The 16,023-nt window shown below is 47.7% G+C and overlaps 1 protein-coding gene across 9 annotated transcripts in view; it reads right to left on the minus strand.

The window, feature by feature from the left end:
- Positions 1-16,023, minus strand: part of ILF3 (interleukin enhancer binding factor 3) — a 43,611-nt gene that overhangs the window by 18,860 nt on the left and 8,728 nt on the right. For all 9 annotated transcript variants that reach the window (XR_001897601.2, XM_021930699.2, XM_031659914.1 and 6 more), the window contains exons 2-4: positions 3,112-3,201; positions 2,550-2,779; positions 1,643-1,820 (exon numbers count right to left, since the gene is read on the minus strand). Coding sequence is in view for 8 of the 9 variants with exons in the window: in XM_021930699.2 (XP_021786391.1) it covers positions 1,643-1,820; positions 2,550-2,779; positions 3,112-3,114 (411 nt within the window). In the remaining variant the exon portion in view is untranslated. The remainder of the gene's footprint in view (positions 1-1,642; positions 1,821-2,549; positions 2,780-3,111; positions 3,202-16,023) is intronic.

Consider the following 16,023-nt stretch of genomic DNA (forward strand, 5'->3'; position numbering starts at 1 on the left):
GATGACACAGCAAGACTCTGTCAAAGATTCAAAGATGCTTGTATACTTCTTTTTTGCTTATCCTATACATAAATACAGGGGGACTGTATCCTGAGGAGGCAACACCTGGCAGAGGTTCTGATGCCTCCAAACAACCCAGCCGTAGGTCTTGGGATCCATTCCTCAGCTGCCCTGCAGCTCTGTCACATCATCTGTCCCACTTAGAGGAAGATGAAATAACACACATCAAGAGCACATCTGTTTGAGAGCCTGACTTTAGCAAACACTCAATAAACAGAGACCATTATTTATGCAATCGTTTCACAATGAAACAAATACGTTTTTTTTTTTTTTTTTTTAAAGATATTTTAGCTGGGAGTGGTAGTACATGCCGGTAGTCCTAGTTACTCAGGGCGCTGCAATGGGAGGATCACCTGAGACCTGGAAGTGGAGGTTGCAGTGAACTATAATTGTGCCGCCACACTCCAGCCTGGGCTACAGAGCAAGACCTTCCTTATCTTAAAAAAAAACAAAAAACCAAAACCAAAACATTGGCCAGGCGCGGTGGCTCATGCCTGTAATCCCAGCTCTTCGGGAGGCTGAGGTGGACAGACGGCTTGAGGTCAGGAGTTCGAGACCACCGTGGCCAACATGGCGAAACCCCATCTCTACTAAAAATACAAAAATTAGGTGGACGTAGCGGCACGTGCCTGTAGTACCAGCTACTCGGGAGGCTAAGGCAGGAGAATCGCTTGAACTCAGGAGGCAGAGGTTGCAGTGAGCCGAGATTGCACCACTGCACTCCAACCTAGGCAACAGAGTAAGACTCCATCTCAGAAAAAAAAAAAAAAAAAAGTGTGTGGTGGCTCACACTTCTAATCCCAGCACTGTGGGAGGCTGGGGATGAGAGGACTGCTTGAGGGCAAAAGTTTGAATCCAGCCAGGGCAATACAGCAAGAACCCATCTCTATTTATAAAAATAAACATATAGAAAAGATTTTCAGCTGGGTGCTGTGGCTCACGGCTGTGATCCCAGCACTTTGGGAGACTGAGGTGGATGAATAATCACCTGAAGTCGGGAGTTAGAGGCCAGCCTGGCCAACATAGTGAAACCCCGTCTATACTAAAAATATAAAAATTAGCTGGGTGTGGCAGTGCACGCCTGTAATCCTAGCTACTCGGGAGTCTGAGGTAGGAGAATTGTCTACCTCAGAGGTAGAGGTTGCAGTGATCTGAGATCGAGCCACTGTACTCTAGCCTGGGCAACCGAGCAAGACTCCATCTCAAAAGGAAAAGAACAATTCTTTACATTTAGCTTTGGATCCAATGGAAGAGGTAACAACTCTGCTATCTATCTAGCCATCCATCCAATGGAGCCTAGATGTGAAGTTTATGCCCAATGACCTTGGGCTTGTGTGCAGCCTGGCACAAAATAGGCACAGGGTCCTTATGACCCCTGCAGTCAGGTTCCACAGAAGCTCAGTGGCTTGTTGGTGTCCTGCTCGTCACCTACTGAGAAGACACATGCACAGCAAGTGCCAGGGCAAGTCTGGCATGTGCTTCTTGGAGCATGGCCTAGCTGGACACTTCTTCCTGGGCCCCACATCCTCAACCAGCACGCCTACCAACCACCCACCTACCCGGCAGTGACCGCCACACTTACAGCAAGCTGGATGGCCAGGTTGTCGGCCACCTTGTCTAGGAGGGCAGTTGTGGGCTTCTCCTTACACAGCAGCACCAGCTCCAGATCCAAGTCCCCCTTGAGTAGGAGGCCCTTTGCCACCAGGCCCACCCGCATCACTCCCCGCAGGGTTCTGGTCATGTGCTCCGTCTTCTGTTCCCTGAGGGACAGACCAACACTCAGCTCAGTGAAGAATTCAGTCTGACCACGACCCAGAGGTCCCAAGACAGGCTGAAGTTTCTTAGAAAACAGGAGCCAACCCCTACCCTACGAGGTCAGATCGAGACCATTCTGGCTAAGAGGGTGAAACCCCGTCTCTACTAAAAATACAAAAAACTGGCCGGGCGCGGTGGCTCAAGCCTGTAATCCCAGCACTTTGGGAGGCCAAGACGGGCGGATCACAAGGTGAGGAGATCGAGACCATCCTGGCTAACACGGTGAAACCCCGTCTCTACTAAAAAATACAAAAAACTAGCCAGGCGAGGTGGCGGGTGCCTGTAGTCCCAGCTACTCGGGAGCCTGAGGCAGGAGAATGGCGTGAACCCGGGAGGCGGAGCTTGCAGTGAGCTGAGATCCAGCCACTGCACTCCAGTCTGGGTGACAGAGAGAGACTCCGTCTCAAAAAAAACAAAAACAAAAACAAAATTAGCTGGGCATGGTGGCAGGCGCCTGTAGTTCCAGCTAAACTTGGGAGGCTGAGGCAGGAGAATGGCGTGAACCCGGGAGGCGGAGCTTGCAGTGAGCCAAGATCACACCACTGCACTCCAGTCTGGGCCACAAAGCGAGACTCCGTCTCAAAAAGAAAAAAAAAAAAAGAAAACAAGTACCAACCCCTACCCTGGCTACCCTCTCTACAAGAAAGAAGACGACGACAGAAAACTTCACTTACCCAGCCCCTTCTTTACTGTCGTCCTCTGGGGGCACATCCATGTTATCGGACTCTGCCTGCTCGCTGCTACCCTTTTCCTGCTCGTCTATCCAGTCGGACACAGCTTTGAGTGCCCGCTCCGTGTGGGACACCATGTTCTGGACTGCCTCCAGCTCCTCTTGCGTTGGATAAACGGAAGAATGCTTTGCCATTACATGGCGGTCATCATTCACAAAAATTCGCATTGGACGCTAGGGATGTGAGAATTAAGTTAAAAATGATGTAAAGAGAGCAAGCAGCCCAACGTGCATCTTTTAAGCTGCACAATTCAGAATGATGCTATATCGCTTGTGTGTAAAAACCAAGCCTGCAGGAGCACAATTGAAGGACCAAGGAGGAACAAGCAAACTGAAACAGCTGTTGTGTCTGGGCAGTGGGAGACAGAATGGAATACAGAATAGATAATATTACTTTATAATCCAAAAGGGCTAATAAAAATGGTAATGGAATCAAATGCTTTGGAAAAGGTTACAAACATCTCTGTACGTGAGTGAAGAAATAGTATCTGTGATCAAAAACTTACCATTTTTACTTCTGTAGTGTCTGGAAATCAAACTTTTGCTTATCTTTTCAAATCGTGATAGATTTCCTTGGTGTTATCAATACTTCAGCTCTATAAGATCAGAAAATCTTTTTAGTTTCATATAACTTATAGTAGGATTCATTTTAGCAGCCAGGTACACAGTAGCAAGAATGACATGTGTGCTGCCTCATGAAGGGCCTGTCAACACAGCAGAACACATCTTTATTTCCAAGTAACCACTGCTAAGCCAAGGCATTAACTACGTAACACCCTAAAAATGAAAACAGATGGTTTCAAGAAATCTGATCTGACTTCAGGCCTACAGACACTCAGATGGTATTTTACTTTCTTTTTTATCTTCCTTTACATAAATATGCCCATTTTTACAAGTATGAAAATATTAACAGGTCTCCAAAAAACACTACAGGTAGGCCGGGCGCGGTGGCTCAAGCCTGTAATCCCAGCACTTTGGGAGGCCGAGGCGGGTGGATCACGAGGTCAGGAGATCGAGACCATCCTGGCTAACATGGTGAAACCCCGTCTCTACTAAAAATACAAAAAACTAGCCGGGCGTGGTGGCGGGCGCCTGTAGTCCCAGCTACTCGGAGGCTGAGGCAGGAGAATGGCGTGAACCTGGGAGGCGGAGCTTGCAGTGAGCCGACATCGCGCCACTGCACTCCAGCCTGGGTGACACAGCGCGAGACTCCGTCTCAAAAAAACCAAAAAAAAACCAAAAAAAAACAAAAAAAAACACTACAGGTAGAAATGCTCACATCAGGCTAGGCACAGTGGCTCACGCCTGTAATCCCGCCACTTCGGGAGGCCGAGGAGGGTGGATCACTTGAGGTCAGGAGTTTGAGACCAGCCTGGCCAACATGACAAAACCGTATCTCTACCAAAAATACAAAAATTGGCTGGGCATGGTGGGCGCCTGTAGTCCCAGCTACTTGGGAGGCTGAGGCACAAGTATCACTTGAGCCCAGGAAATGGAGGCTGCAGTGAGCGGAGATCACACCACTGCACTCCAGCACGGGTGGCAGAGCAAGACTTCATCTCAAAAAAAAAAAAAAAGTTCACATCAAAATCTTGGTGCTTGGAGAAGGAAAAGAGAGGGAAGGAGCTCTAATCCCTGACAGTAATGAAGAGATGGAAGAAAGACATGTGGCAAAGGGTCCCAAAAGGTTTCTGTAAAATGAGAAAGAACGAACATCCCGAAAAGTGAGTTATCTGAAATATCAGGTGGACGACGACAACCACAGCAGCTTCAAGTCTGAAGAGGCTAAGACAACTGAAGTGCACAACAGAATCTTTCAGGACAAACTAAGCCATAATTACTATTTCAGTCTCAGTATCATGTAGACTCCAACCTACTCAATTCCCACTCTACACAAACAGTCTGGTCCATACTGAAATCTTCCAAATGAGTAAACAACCAAAGAACCCCATCAGCACAATACACACAAGATGAATCTACCCCCACAGGCAACTACCAGCCCCTTCCGACTAAACTAGTTCCCAGCCAGCAGAGCAGGCTCAAACCTGAAAAGGCCCAAGCATCAAGGATAAATTCTGACATGCTGGCCAAAACAAGAACTTCCCAAAATACCCAAGACTACCTAGCAAAATCTAACTGCAAAATCTAAACATCCCAAACTTAAAAACCTAAGGGTGCTTGAGTGAGGTGGCTCACGCCTGTAATCCCAGCACTTTGGGAGGCCGAGGCAGGCGGATCACGAGGTCAGGAGATCGAGACCATCCTGGCTAACACGGTGAAACCCCGTCTCTACTACAAATACAAAAAATTAGTCGGGTGCGGTGGCAGGCGCCTGTAGACCCAGCTACACGGGAGGCTGAGGCTGGAGAATGGCGTGAACCCGGGAGGCAGGGCTTGCAGTGAGCCGAGAATGCACCACTGCACTCCAGCCTGGGCGACAGAGCGACACTTTGTCTCAAAAAACAAAAAAAAAAGAAGTCAGGAATTCGAGACCACCTTGGGCAACATGGTAAACCGCGTCTCTCCCAAAATTACAAAAATAAGATGGATGTGGTGGCGCACACCTGTCATCCCAGCTACTAGGGAGGCTGAGGCAGGAGAATAGCTTTAACCCAGGAGGCAGACATTGCAGCGAGCTGAGATTGTGCCACTGCACTCCAGCCTGGCCAATAGAGAGTCCACCTCAAAATAAATAAATGAATAAATAAAACCTAGGGGTAACTGGGCACGGTGGCTCACGCCTGTAATCCCAGTACTTAGGGGGGCCGAGGCAGGGGCATCACCTGAGGTCACGAGTTCAAGATCAGCCTGGCCAACATAGTGAAACCCTGTCTCTACTAAATATACAAAAAATTACTCAGGCGTGATAGCACATGCTTGTAATCCTAGCTACTCAGGAGGCTGAAGCCCGAAAATTGCTTGAACCGGGGAGGCGGAGGTTACACTGAGTCAAGATCACCCCACTGCACCCCAGCCTGGGTAACGAGAGCAAAACTCTGTCTCATTAAAACAAACAAACAAACAAAAAACCTAGGGGCCAAATGATACGCCTGCAGAGCCCAGCAACAGGACGTGGTGGGGTCAAAGACTCCATGATAGGGGAGGGATGCAAGAGAGGAGGAGTGTGAGGGGGGCATGGGATGAAAAGGGCAGAAAGCCAGTCCCTGGGCTCAGTGACTCAACGCGCCTGAGACTCACACCATGGAGTGAGCCACTCGATCAATCGTCCAGGGAAAGCTTCCGCACAGACTTGGACCTGAAACTCCACTTGCCCAGCCCACTAGCTTCCTTCTTGCATCAGCAACATGGAAGCGGCCCCTCTACCCTCGGCAGGACTATGAAAATGAAACAAGTCAACCTACTTGAAGCATGCAGCACATATCCCACAGACCTAACAACTAGTACCAGATCCTACTGCTGAAAAAATCTGCCTCCCCAGGCTGTAGCGAGGGCCAGGCGTGAGTGATCTGTGTGCAAAGGGCATCCTCTCTTCCACCTCCCATGTCTCTTCACCAAGCCAGAGTCAAGCTCCAAAGGGCCTTCATTCCCCAATGATTCTGCCAAGCCAGTTCCCTTGGCTGTGGTTTCCCTGGATAGTCGCAAGGACACTGGGAATCTTGTTTATGAAGTGAATCCTTATGAAGAAATTAGTTACTTCAGTTAGGGGAATAATACTGCGGTTGTGCTGTGAAGAACCACCTTTAACTGTTCCACACATATTTAAGACAAATTTATGACTGAAATTATATACCTGGTATTTGCTCTGAAATATACCAGGGAGCAGATAGTAGAGAAGGATGAAACAAGACTGCAGAACACTGACGCTGCTGAAGCTGGGTGATGGATACTGTAACTCTTTTGTGCATGTTTTAAAAATTCGATAATACATTTTTAAAAACGATTTGTAGAAATGGGGTGTCGCCATGTTGTGTGGGCTGGTCTCGAACTCCTGGGCTCAAGTGATCCTCCCACCTCAGTCTCCCAAAGTGCTGGGGTTACAGGTGTGAGCCACCATGCATGGCGAACTATTTTCGTCTTTTTGAGAGAGTCTCGCTCTGTCACCCAGGCTGGAGTGCAGTGGTGCGATCTTGGCTCACTGTAATCTCCATCTGCCAGTTGCGGGCAATTCTCCTGTCTCAGCCTCCCAAGTAGCTGGGACTAAAGGTGTGTGCCACCACGCCCGGCTAATTTTTGTATTTTTAGTAGGGACAGGGTTTCACTATGTTGGCCAAGCTGGTCTTGAACTCCTCAATCTCCTTGAACTGGGGAGGTGGAGAATGCCATGACCCGAGATTGCGCCACTGTACTCCAGCCTATGTGACACACAGAAAGAATGTCTCAAAATAAGTAAATAAAAATATACCACCACCACCACCACAACAAAAATCTACTGAAAGCAGCTCCTGGGAGAGGTGGATCGTAATCTGCAGCAGGGGATATACCAGGTGAGCCTGGATCCTACTGGAGCACCAGAAAGCAACGAAGCGCTGGTGATTAGAGCAGTCTCGTCCTGAGGACATGAGAGCTGACTTATGAGGTATCTCACTGGCTACATTTGAGACAAATTCAAAAAGAATCATGCTTCCATCTATGTGAAGTTCTAGAATAAGCAAAACTAGTCAGTGATGGGATAGCCTCTAGGGGACAGTGGCAGGGATCACATGGGAAGGGGCCCTCCCAAGCTTTCTGAGGTGATGGTTACACTCTCCCTCCTGACAAGGGTTGGGTATATGCAGTGGCCAGAATTCACTGACTGGTATACTAAAGATCTGTGCATTATTTAAAAAGAAGAAAGAGACTGTGCATGGTGGCTCACCATGTTGGGAGGAGCATTTGTCAGGAGTCCCAAGACCAGCCTGAGTGAATCTACAAAAAAATTTTTTAAAGAAAAAAATAAAAATCCAACTGAAAATAAATACTAAATTCTTGTTAATATGTAAGAGGGAAGATTACAACTTCCTGCTATTTAGTTGGAAATGCCTCACAAAAATAAAGTGAGGCAGGAGCAGTGGCTCATGCCTGTAATCACAGCACTTTGGGAGGCCGAGGCAGGCAGATCACTTAAGCACAGCAGTTCAAGGCCAACCTCGGCAATATGAGACCTTGTCTCTAAAAAAATTTTAAAAATTAGCCAGATAGGGCCGGGCACGGTGGCTCAAGACTGTAATCCCAGCACTCTGGGGGGCCGAGACGGGCAGATCACGAGGTCAGGAGATTGAGACCATCCTGGCTAACACGGTGAAACCGTCTCTAATAAAAAATACAAAAAACTAGCCAGGCGAGGTGGCGGGCATCTGTAGTACCAGCTACTAGGGAGGCTGAGGCGGGAGAATGGCGTAAACCCGGGAGGCGGAGCTTGCAGTGGGCTGAGATCCAGCCACTGCACTCCAGCCTGGGCGACAGAGCGAGACTCTGCCTCAAAAAAAAAAAAAAAAAAATTAGCCAGATAGGCTGCGTGTGGTGGTTCACCCCTGTAATCCCAGCACTTTGGGAGGCTGTGGTGGGTGGATCACCTGAGGTTGCGAGTTTGAGACCAGCCTCGCCAACATGGCGAAATAGAAACCTGTCTCTATTAAAAACACAAAATTAGCCGGACATTGGTGGTGCATGCTTGGAATCCCAGCTACCCGGGAGGCTGAGAAAATAGAATCGCTTGAACCCAGGGAGCGGAGGCTACAGTGAGCCAGTCACACCACTGCACTCCAGCCTTGGCAACAAGAGCGAAATTCCGTCTCAAGAAAAGAAAAAAAGAAGGAAAGAAAAAAATTAGCCAGGCGTGGTGGCACCTGCCCGTTAATTTCAGCTACTCAGGAGGCTGAGGGAGGAGGATCACTTGAGCCCGGTAGATGGGAGGCTGGAGTGAGTCAAGATTGTGCCACTGTACTCTAGCTTGGGCAACAGTGTGTGAGACCCTGTACCCCGCCACCCAAAAAAAAAAAAAAAACCTATAAATACAGTTAATATGTAAAGGGAAGACTTGCAACTTTCTGCTACTTAGTTTGAAATGTATCACCAAAATAAAGTGGCCAGGCATAGTGGCTCATGCCTGTAACTCCAACACTTCCAGAGGCTGAGGCAGGTGGATCATCTGAGGTCAAGAGTTCGAGACCAGCCTGACTAACATGGTGAAACCCTGTCTCTACTAAAAATATATAAATTAGCTGGGCATGGTGGCATGCACCTGTAATCCCAGCTACCCGGGAGGCTAAGGCAGGAGAATTGCTGGAATCAGCAAGGCAGAGGCTGCAGTGAGCCAAGATCTCACCACTGCACTCCAGCCTGGGCAACTCCATCTCAAAAAAAAAAAAAAAAAAATGAGGCCAGGCATAGTGGTTCATGCCTATAACCCCAACACTCTGGGAGGCTGAGACGCGAGGACTGCTTGAGCCCAGGAGTTTGAGATAGCACTGAGCTATGACTGTACCACTGTACTCCAGCCTGGACAACAAAGTATAACCCTGTCTCTGATCAATCAATAAAGTGAAAAGTGAAGAGAACTATAAGTGGATGGACAAATACGTAAAACACAAGCAGTTAAATGCCCACAGCACAACCTACGCTGTGTATATAGATAGGTATTCATTAAATCTATTTTATTATTATCGTATCTTGAGACAGTTTCACTCTTGTTGCCCAGGCTGGAGTGCAATAGCATGATCTCGGTTCACTGCAACCTCTGCCTCCCAGGTTTAAGCGACTGTCCTGCCTCAGCCTCCCAAGTATCTGGGATTACAGACATGCGCCACCACACCTGGATTTTTTTTTCTTTTTTTTGAGAAGGAGTTTTGCTCTGTCGCCCAGGCTGGAGTGCAGTGGCATGACCTCGGCTCACTGCAAGCTCCGCCTCCCGGGTTCACACCATTCTGCTGCCTCAGCCTCCGGAGTAACTGGGACCACAGGCATGTGCCACCACACCCGGCTAATTTTTTGTTTTTTAGGAGAGACAGGGTTTCACCATGTTGGCTAGGATGGTCTCCATCTCCTGACCTCGTGATCCTCCCGCCTCAGCCTCCCAAAGTGCTGGGATTACAGGCGTGAGCCACCGCGCCCAGCCACATCTGGCAATTTCTTTTTTGTATTTTTAGTAGAGACGGGGTTTCATCACATTTGTCAGGCTGGTCTCGAACTCCGGACCTCAAGTGATCCGCCTGCCTCGGCCTCCCAAAGTGCTGGAATTACAAAAGTGTGAGCCACTGCACCCAGCTTAAATTCTTTATTATTATTTTTTGAAATGGACTCTCACTCTGTTCCCCAGGCTGGAATGGAGGGCAGTAGCGCGATCTTATTTTTTTTTTTATTTTTTTTTTTTTTGAGACGGAGTCTTGCTCTGTCGCCCAGGCTGGAGTGCCGTGGCCGGATCTCAGCTCACTGCAAGCTCCGCCTCCCAGGTTCACGCCATTCTCCCGCCTCAGCCTCCCGAGTAGCTGGGACTACAGGCGCCGCCACTTCGCCCGGCTAGTTTTTTGTATTTTTTTAGTGGAGACGGGGTTTCACCGTGTTAGCCAGGATGGTCTCGATCTCCTGACCTCGTGATCCACCCGTCTCGGCCTCCCAAAGTGCTGGGATTACAGGCTTGAGCCACCGCGCCCGGCCAGTAGCGCGATCTTGACTCACTGTGACCTCCACCTTCCAGGCTCAAGCAATTCTCCTGCTTCAGCTTTCCAGGTGCCTGTAATCCCAGCTACCTGGAAAGCTGAAGCAGGAGAATTGCTTGAGCCTGGAAGGTGGCTGGGATTACAGGCACCTACCACCATGCCAGGTCAACTTCTGTATTTTTAGTAGAGATGGGGGTTTCACCATGTTGGCCAGGCTGGTCTCAAACTCCTGACCTCAAATGATCGGCCCGCCTCGGCCTCCCAAAGTGCTGGGACTACAGGCGTGAGCCACTGCGCCTGGCCTGAGTGTTCACTAAAATTGTATCACCTTTTTTTGTATGTTTGAACATTTTCAAAAGATGTTACTAAAATAAACAGATTTGACACATTAAATTTATATATATCCATAAGTCCATAAACATACTTTAAAAAAACAAAAACAAAACTAATTTCCCACATTAGAGTTTATGTCCAAACTTCATACTCTGAAAACTGTTAAAAGACGAAAGTTCACCCCCAGTTGATACAATCTATAATAAAAACGCCATGTGACAAACTAGAGAGTTGGGGTAGAAAACCACCCCATTGCCAGGCGCAGTGGATCACACCTGTAATCCCAACACTTTGGGAGGCAGAGGCAGGCGGATCACGAGGTCAGGAGATCGAGACCATCCTGGCTAACACAGTGAAACCCCATCTCTACTAAAAACACAAAAAAATTAGCCGAGTGTGGTGGCGGGCACCTGTAGTCCCAGCTACTTAGGAGGCTGAGGCAGGAGAATGGCGTGAACCCGAGAGGCGGAGCTTGCAGTGAGCCGAGATCGCGCCACTGCAGTCCAGTCTGGGCAACAGAGCAAGACTCTGTCTCGAAAAAAAGAAAAAAAGCCACCCATCAACCATTGAAGCACTGAAGCACAAGGTATCATTTGGTCAAAATATCATCCCATCCAAAATGCCTCAGAGGACACACACACGCCCCCAACACACCTGTCTTCAGCAAATGCCCTGCATGTGGCTTTCCATCTGCTCTCTTCACTGTTCAAAACGAGAAACGTGGGTGTGCCCTTGCTATAATGAGTGCCTCACTTCATCTTTCTCCGCTCCCTGAGGCAGACCCTTGAAAAGACCCCTGAAGGGCCTCGCTGGCCTCCAGTTGGCTCTGACCACAACTGGCCGGCATGCAGTCCATTACATGCCTGGGTCCTCCTCCCTTAGACCAGGCAACGGGAGCAATGCTTTCCGACTCACGTGGACAAAATGAATAAGAGTAGTAATTATCTGAACTAAAACAAATGTTTAAAAACTACAGTTATTGCTCCTTTTCAGGGCAACAAACCATTTCTCTCTGTGAGCCCAAGACAAATTTGACATCCAAGCCAGCTTCTTGGAATTTGTCTCATTAACTGATCCAGGAATCTTCAGGGTGAGCAGAAACTTCCCTTTCCTTTTTGTTTTTTTTGGGAGGCAGAGGCAGGCGGATCAGGAGGTCAGGAGATCGAGACCATCCTGGCTAACACGGTGAAACCCCATCTCTACTAAAAATACAAAAAAATTAGCCGATTTTTTTTTTTTTTTACAAAAATTTTTTTTACAAAATTTTTTTACAAAAAAATTTGTTTTTGGAGACGAAGTCTCCCTCTGTCGCCGAGGCTGGAGTGCAGTGGTGCCATCTCGGCTCACTGCAAGCTCCGCCTCCCGGGTTCACGCCATTCTCCTGCCTCAGCCTCTCGAGTAGCTGGGACTACAGGCGCCTGCCACTGCACCTGGCTAATTTTTTCTGTTTTTAGTAGAGACGGGGTTTCACTGTGTTAGCCAGGACAGTCCCGACCTCCTGACCTTGTGATCCACCTGCCTCGGCCTCCCAAAAGTGCTGGGATTACAGGCGTGAGCCACTGCGCCTGGTCAGAAACTTCCCTTTCAAGATGATTTTTAGTGAGGCACACTGCTGGCAAGAAGCCTACAGCACCCACTCACAAGCAACACTCCGCTGCCCCTACCAATCTAACTTTAAACGAAAGCTGCGAAATGATGAACAATGCTGCTCTTGCAACCACATTTATTCAAACCTGGCACCAGCAATGACTATTCTTACAATTTTTATGATTCAATCCTGGGCACCAGCAACATGCAGCTTCTCTGAAAACAAACTCAAGGCAGGATCAAGTGGTAAGTGAAGTATCGCGATTTTAAACATGACTTCTTGGTGGTTTGGGATGGTTTAACACACAGGGATTTGTTTTTCTTTTGTTCCTGAATCCAGCCAACCCACAGCATGCAGTTACAGAAGCTTCAACCACAGAACATTGTTTGTGGTGCAACGGTCATCTTTCAGACCTCTCACTAATTACACTGTGAGGTTCATGGCACTTGTTGTTGGAAAAGAAACATGCCCAAGTTAGTTGAGCATGAGTGGATTAACAGATGTTTGTGGAATGGACAGGTACAGTGGCAACACCCTCACAGGTATGGCCCGACCTGTCTTCGGAGTATTTCATAAATCTTACAGCCTTCCCAGCAACTCTAGCGAATAGTCCTGAAGTGGATATTCGCCTTAGAGAGGCCAAATTAGGCTTTGAAATTTACATAGACTCAACCCACCTCCTAGTTTCCTGAATTCTGGAGCTGGCCCATCCTGGGCTGTGAGCTGAAATGATACACTCGAGCTAGGAGTCTTGGTGACTCCTTAAACTTTGACAGATTCACGCCATCAAGGGCACAATAAAAATTATTCTCAGAAAGCAACTGGCTGGACGCAGTGGCTCACACCTGTAATCCCACCATTTGGGAGGCGAAGGCGGGCGGATCACCTGAGGTTGGGAGCTCAAGACCAGCCTGACCAACATGGAGAAACCCCAACACTACTAAAAATACAAAATTAGCCCGGTGTGCGCGCTTGTAATCCCAGCAATGCCAGTCTAAAATCTTGCTATCGATGCCATTCTGAAATATTTAACAACATGAAGTCCAGTGCAATGGTTCATCATTCAGACTGCAACAGTGTTACTACATCAAAGTTAGGAATAAAGTGTTTTTTTTTTTTTTTGGAGACAGTCTTGCTCTGTCACCCAGGCTGGAGTGCAGTGGTGTGATCTCAGCTCATCTACAACCTCCACCTTCTGGGTTCAAGCAATTCTCCTGCCTCAGTCTACCAAGTAGTTGGGATTACAGCCACAGACCACCATTCCTGGCTAATTTTTGTATTTTTAGTGCAGATGGGATTTCACCATGTTGGCCAGGATGGTCTTGAACTCCTGACCTCAAGTGATCCTCCACCCTCAGCCTCCCAAAGTGCTGGGATTATAGGCGTGAGCCACCGTGCCCAGCCAGAAATAAAGATTTTAATAAATATTTTCAACTTAAAGGACTGTCCTTTATCTTATTATATAGTTTTGGTGATAAAGACAATCTTGTTACTTATGAAAAATGGAAATGGTGAATGATCACTAATTTAAATATATTTTCCTTGACAAAATAAAAACCTAGCAAATACAGCTGGGCGCGGTGGCTCATGACTGTAATCGCAGCACTTTGGGAAGCCAGGGCGGGCAAATCATGAGGTCAGGAGTTTGAGACCAGCCTGGCCAACATGGTAAAACCCAATCTCTACTAAAAATGCAAAAATTAGCTGGGTGCAATGGCGCGCACCTGTAATCCCAGCTACTCAGGAAGCTGAGGCAGGAGAATCGCTTGAAGCCAGGAGGCGGAGGTTGCAGTGAGCCAAGAGCGTGCTGTTGCACTCCAGCCTAGGCGACAGAGCTAGACTCCATCTCAAAAAAAAAAAAAAAAAAAAAAAAGTTGGCAAATACAAGTTGTTCCTCAAGGCTGGGCGCGGAGGCTCAAGCCTGTAATCCCAGCACTTTGGGAGGCCAAGACTGGTGGATCACGAAGTCAGGAGATCGAGACCATCCTGGCTAACATGGTGAAACCCTGGCTTTACTAAAAAATACAAAAAACTAGCCGGGCGAGGTGGCGGGCGCCTATAGTCCCAGTTACTTGGGAGGCTGAGGCAGAGTGGCTGAGGCAGGAGAATGGCATGAACCAGGGAGGCGGAGCTTGCTGTGAGCTGAGATCCAGCCACTGAACTCCAGCCTGGGCGACAGAGCAAGACTCCGTCTCAAAAAACCAAAAAAAAAACCAAGTTGTTCCTCAAATGTTTCTGGAGACCCAGGACTCCAGGCTCATTAGTGTTCTGCAGTGCCCACAGTCCTAGAGTTAGAAGCCTGAGATTTGCCCCTGGGCTCTCCAACCTGGCAGCTTTGAGACCTACAGCAAATCACTTACCTTTCTGGTGCTGGGTGAAAAATGAGGATGAAAATACCACCTGCCTTGGGCTGCAGACAGCAAGGATTAAAGGTGGCATTATGGGGAAATGTTTTGTGAACATACTACTACAAATGCAACGTATGAAGAGGATTAAATTGGGTACAGTTGTGCATGCCTGTAGTACCAGTTACTCGGGAGGCCGAGGCAGGAAGATTCGTTGAGCCCAGAAGTTCAAGACCAGCCTGGGCAACATAGTGAGGGCCAGTCCTTAAGAAAAAAAAAAGAAAAACATTAACTGCTCTTGGATGAACAGAAATGCTTTAAAATCTGCCACCACAGAAAAACATTCAACATGACTTCACGTGGGAATTATCAAACCCTCTTTCCAGCATGCTCTCAGGCAGCAAGGGGGTGAGGGAAGCATGGTTGAGAGATCCTCCCATATCTGGCTGGAGGCAGAGGCAATCCTTCCCCATGTATTCCCAGAGTGAAGCCTTGGTTTTTTTTTTTTTCTTTAACTCAGTGTATACTTCAATGTTTACTTTCCCCAGAACTGTATTTTTTCAGTTAAGATTTTTTTTTAAAAAAAAAGACCATCTCTCACATGGACATTAAATATTAACATTCAAACATATGAACTGTTTAGTAGCAAAGGATGAAGTAAAACCTTTTTACTTTGACATAACTGCAGGCCAGGTGTAGTGGCTCACATCTGTAATCCCAACACTTTGAGAGGCCGAGGCGGGCAGATCACTTGAGTGAGGCCAGTTCAAGATCACCCTAGTCAACACGGCGAAACTCAGTCTTTATTAAAAATACAAAAATAAAAAAAAAAAAATACAAAAATTAGGCTGGGTGCTGTGGCTCACACCTGTAATCCCTGCACTTTGGGAGACTGAGGCAGCGGATCACTTGAGATCAGGAGTTTGAGACCAGCCTGGGCAAAATGATGAAACCTCATCTCTACTAAAAATACAAAAAATTAGCTGCGCGTGATGGTGGGCGCCTGTTATCCCAGCTACTCGGGAGGCTGAGGCAAGAAAAATGAGGCAAGAGAAACACTTGAACCCAGGAGGCAGAGGTTGCAGTGAGCCGAGATCGTCCCACTGCACTCCAGCCTGGATGACAGACTCCGTCTCCAAAACAACAAAAAAAAACCCACTCTGATATGAGAAAGTAGTTTTATAGACAAGTAACAGGAAAAAAAGTGGCCTGGAAGACTAATTCATCTCCAAGACCTTTTATCTTTATCTAAGTAAGACCTTAACCTTCAGCTTGAAGCAAAATCCTCAAAAAGGTAAGGACAGCTGTCGCACATGTTCACGGAAAATTACGTACTTCACACTGCCAAGTAGAACTTCTCACTATCACTTAAAATTATAAAAATAATTTAGAGCAAACTGGCCAGGCGCGGTGGCTCACACCTGAAATCCCAGCACTTTGGGAGGCTGAGGCAGGCGGATCACAAGGTCAGGAGACGGAGACCATCCCGGCTAACATGGTGAAACCCCGTCTCTACTAAAAACACAATTAGCTGGGTGTGATGGCGGGCGCCTGTAG

Source organism: Papio anubis, chromosome 20, assembly GCF_008728515.1.
Source record: "Papio anubis isolate 15944 chromosome 20, Panubis1.0, whole genome shotgun sequence".
Classification (NCBI taxonomy): domain Eukaryota; kingdom Metazoa; phylum Chordata; class Mammalia; order Primates; family Cercopithecidae; genus Papio; species Papio anubis.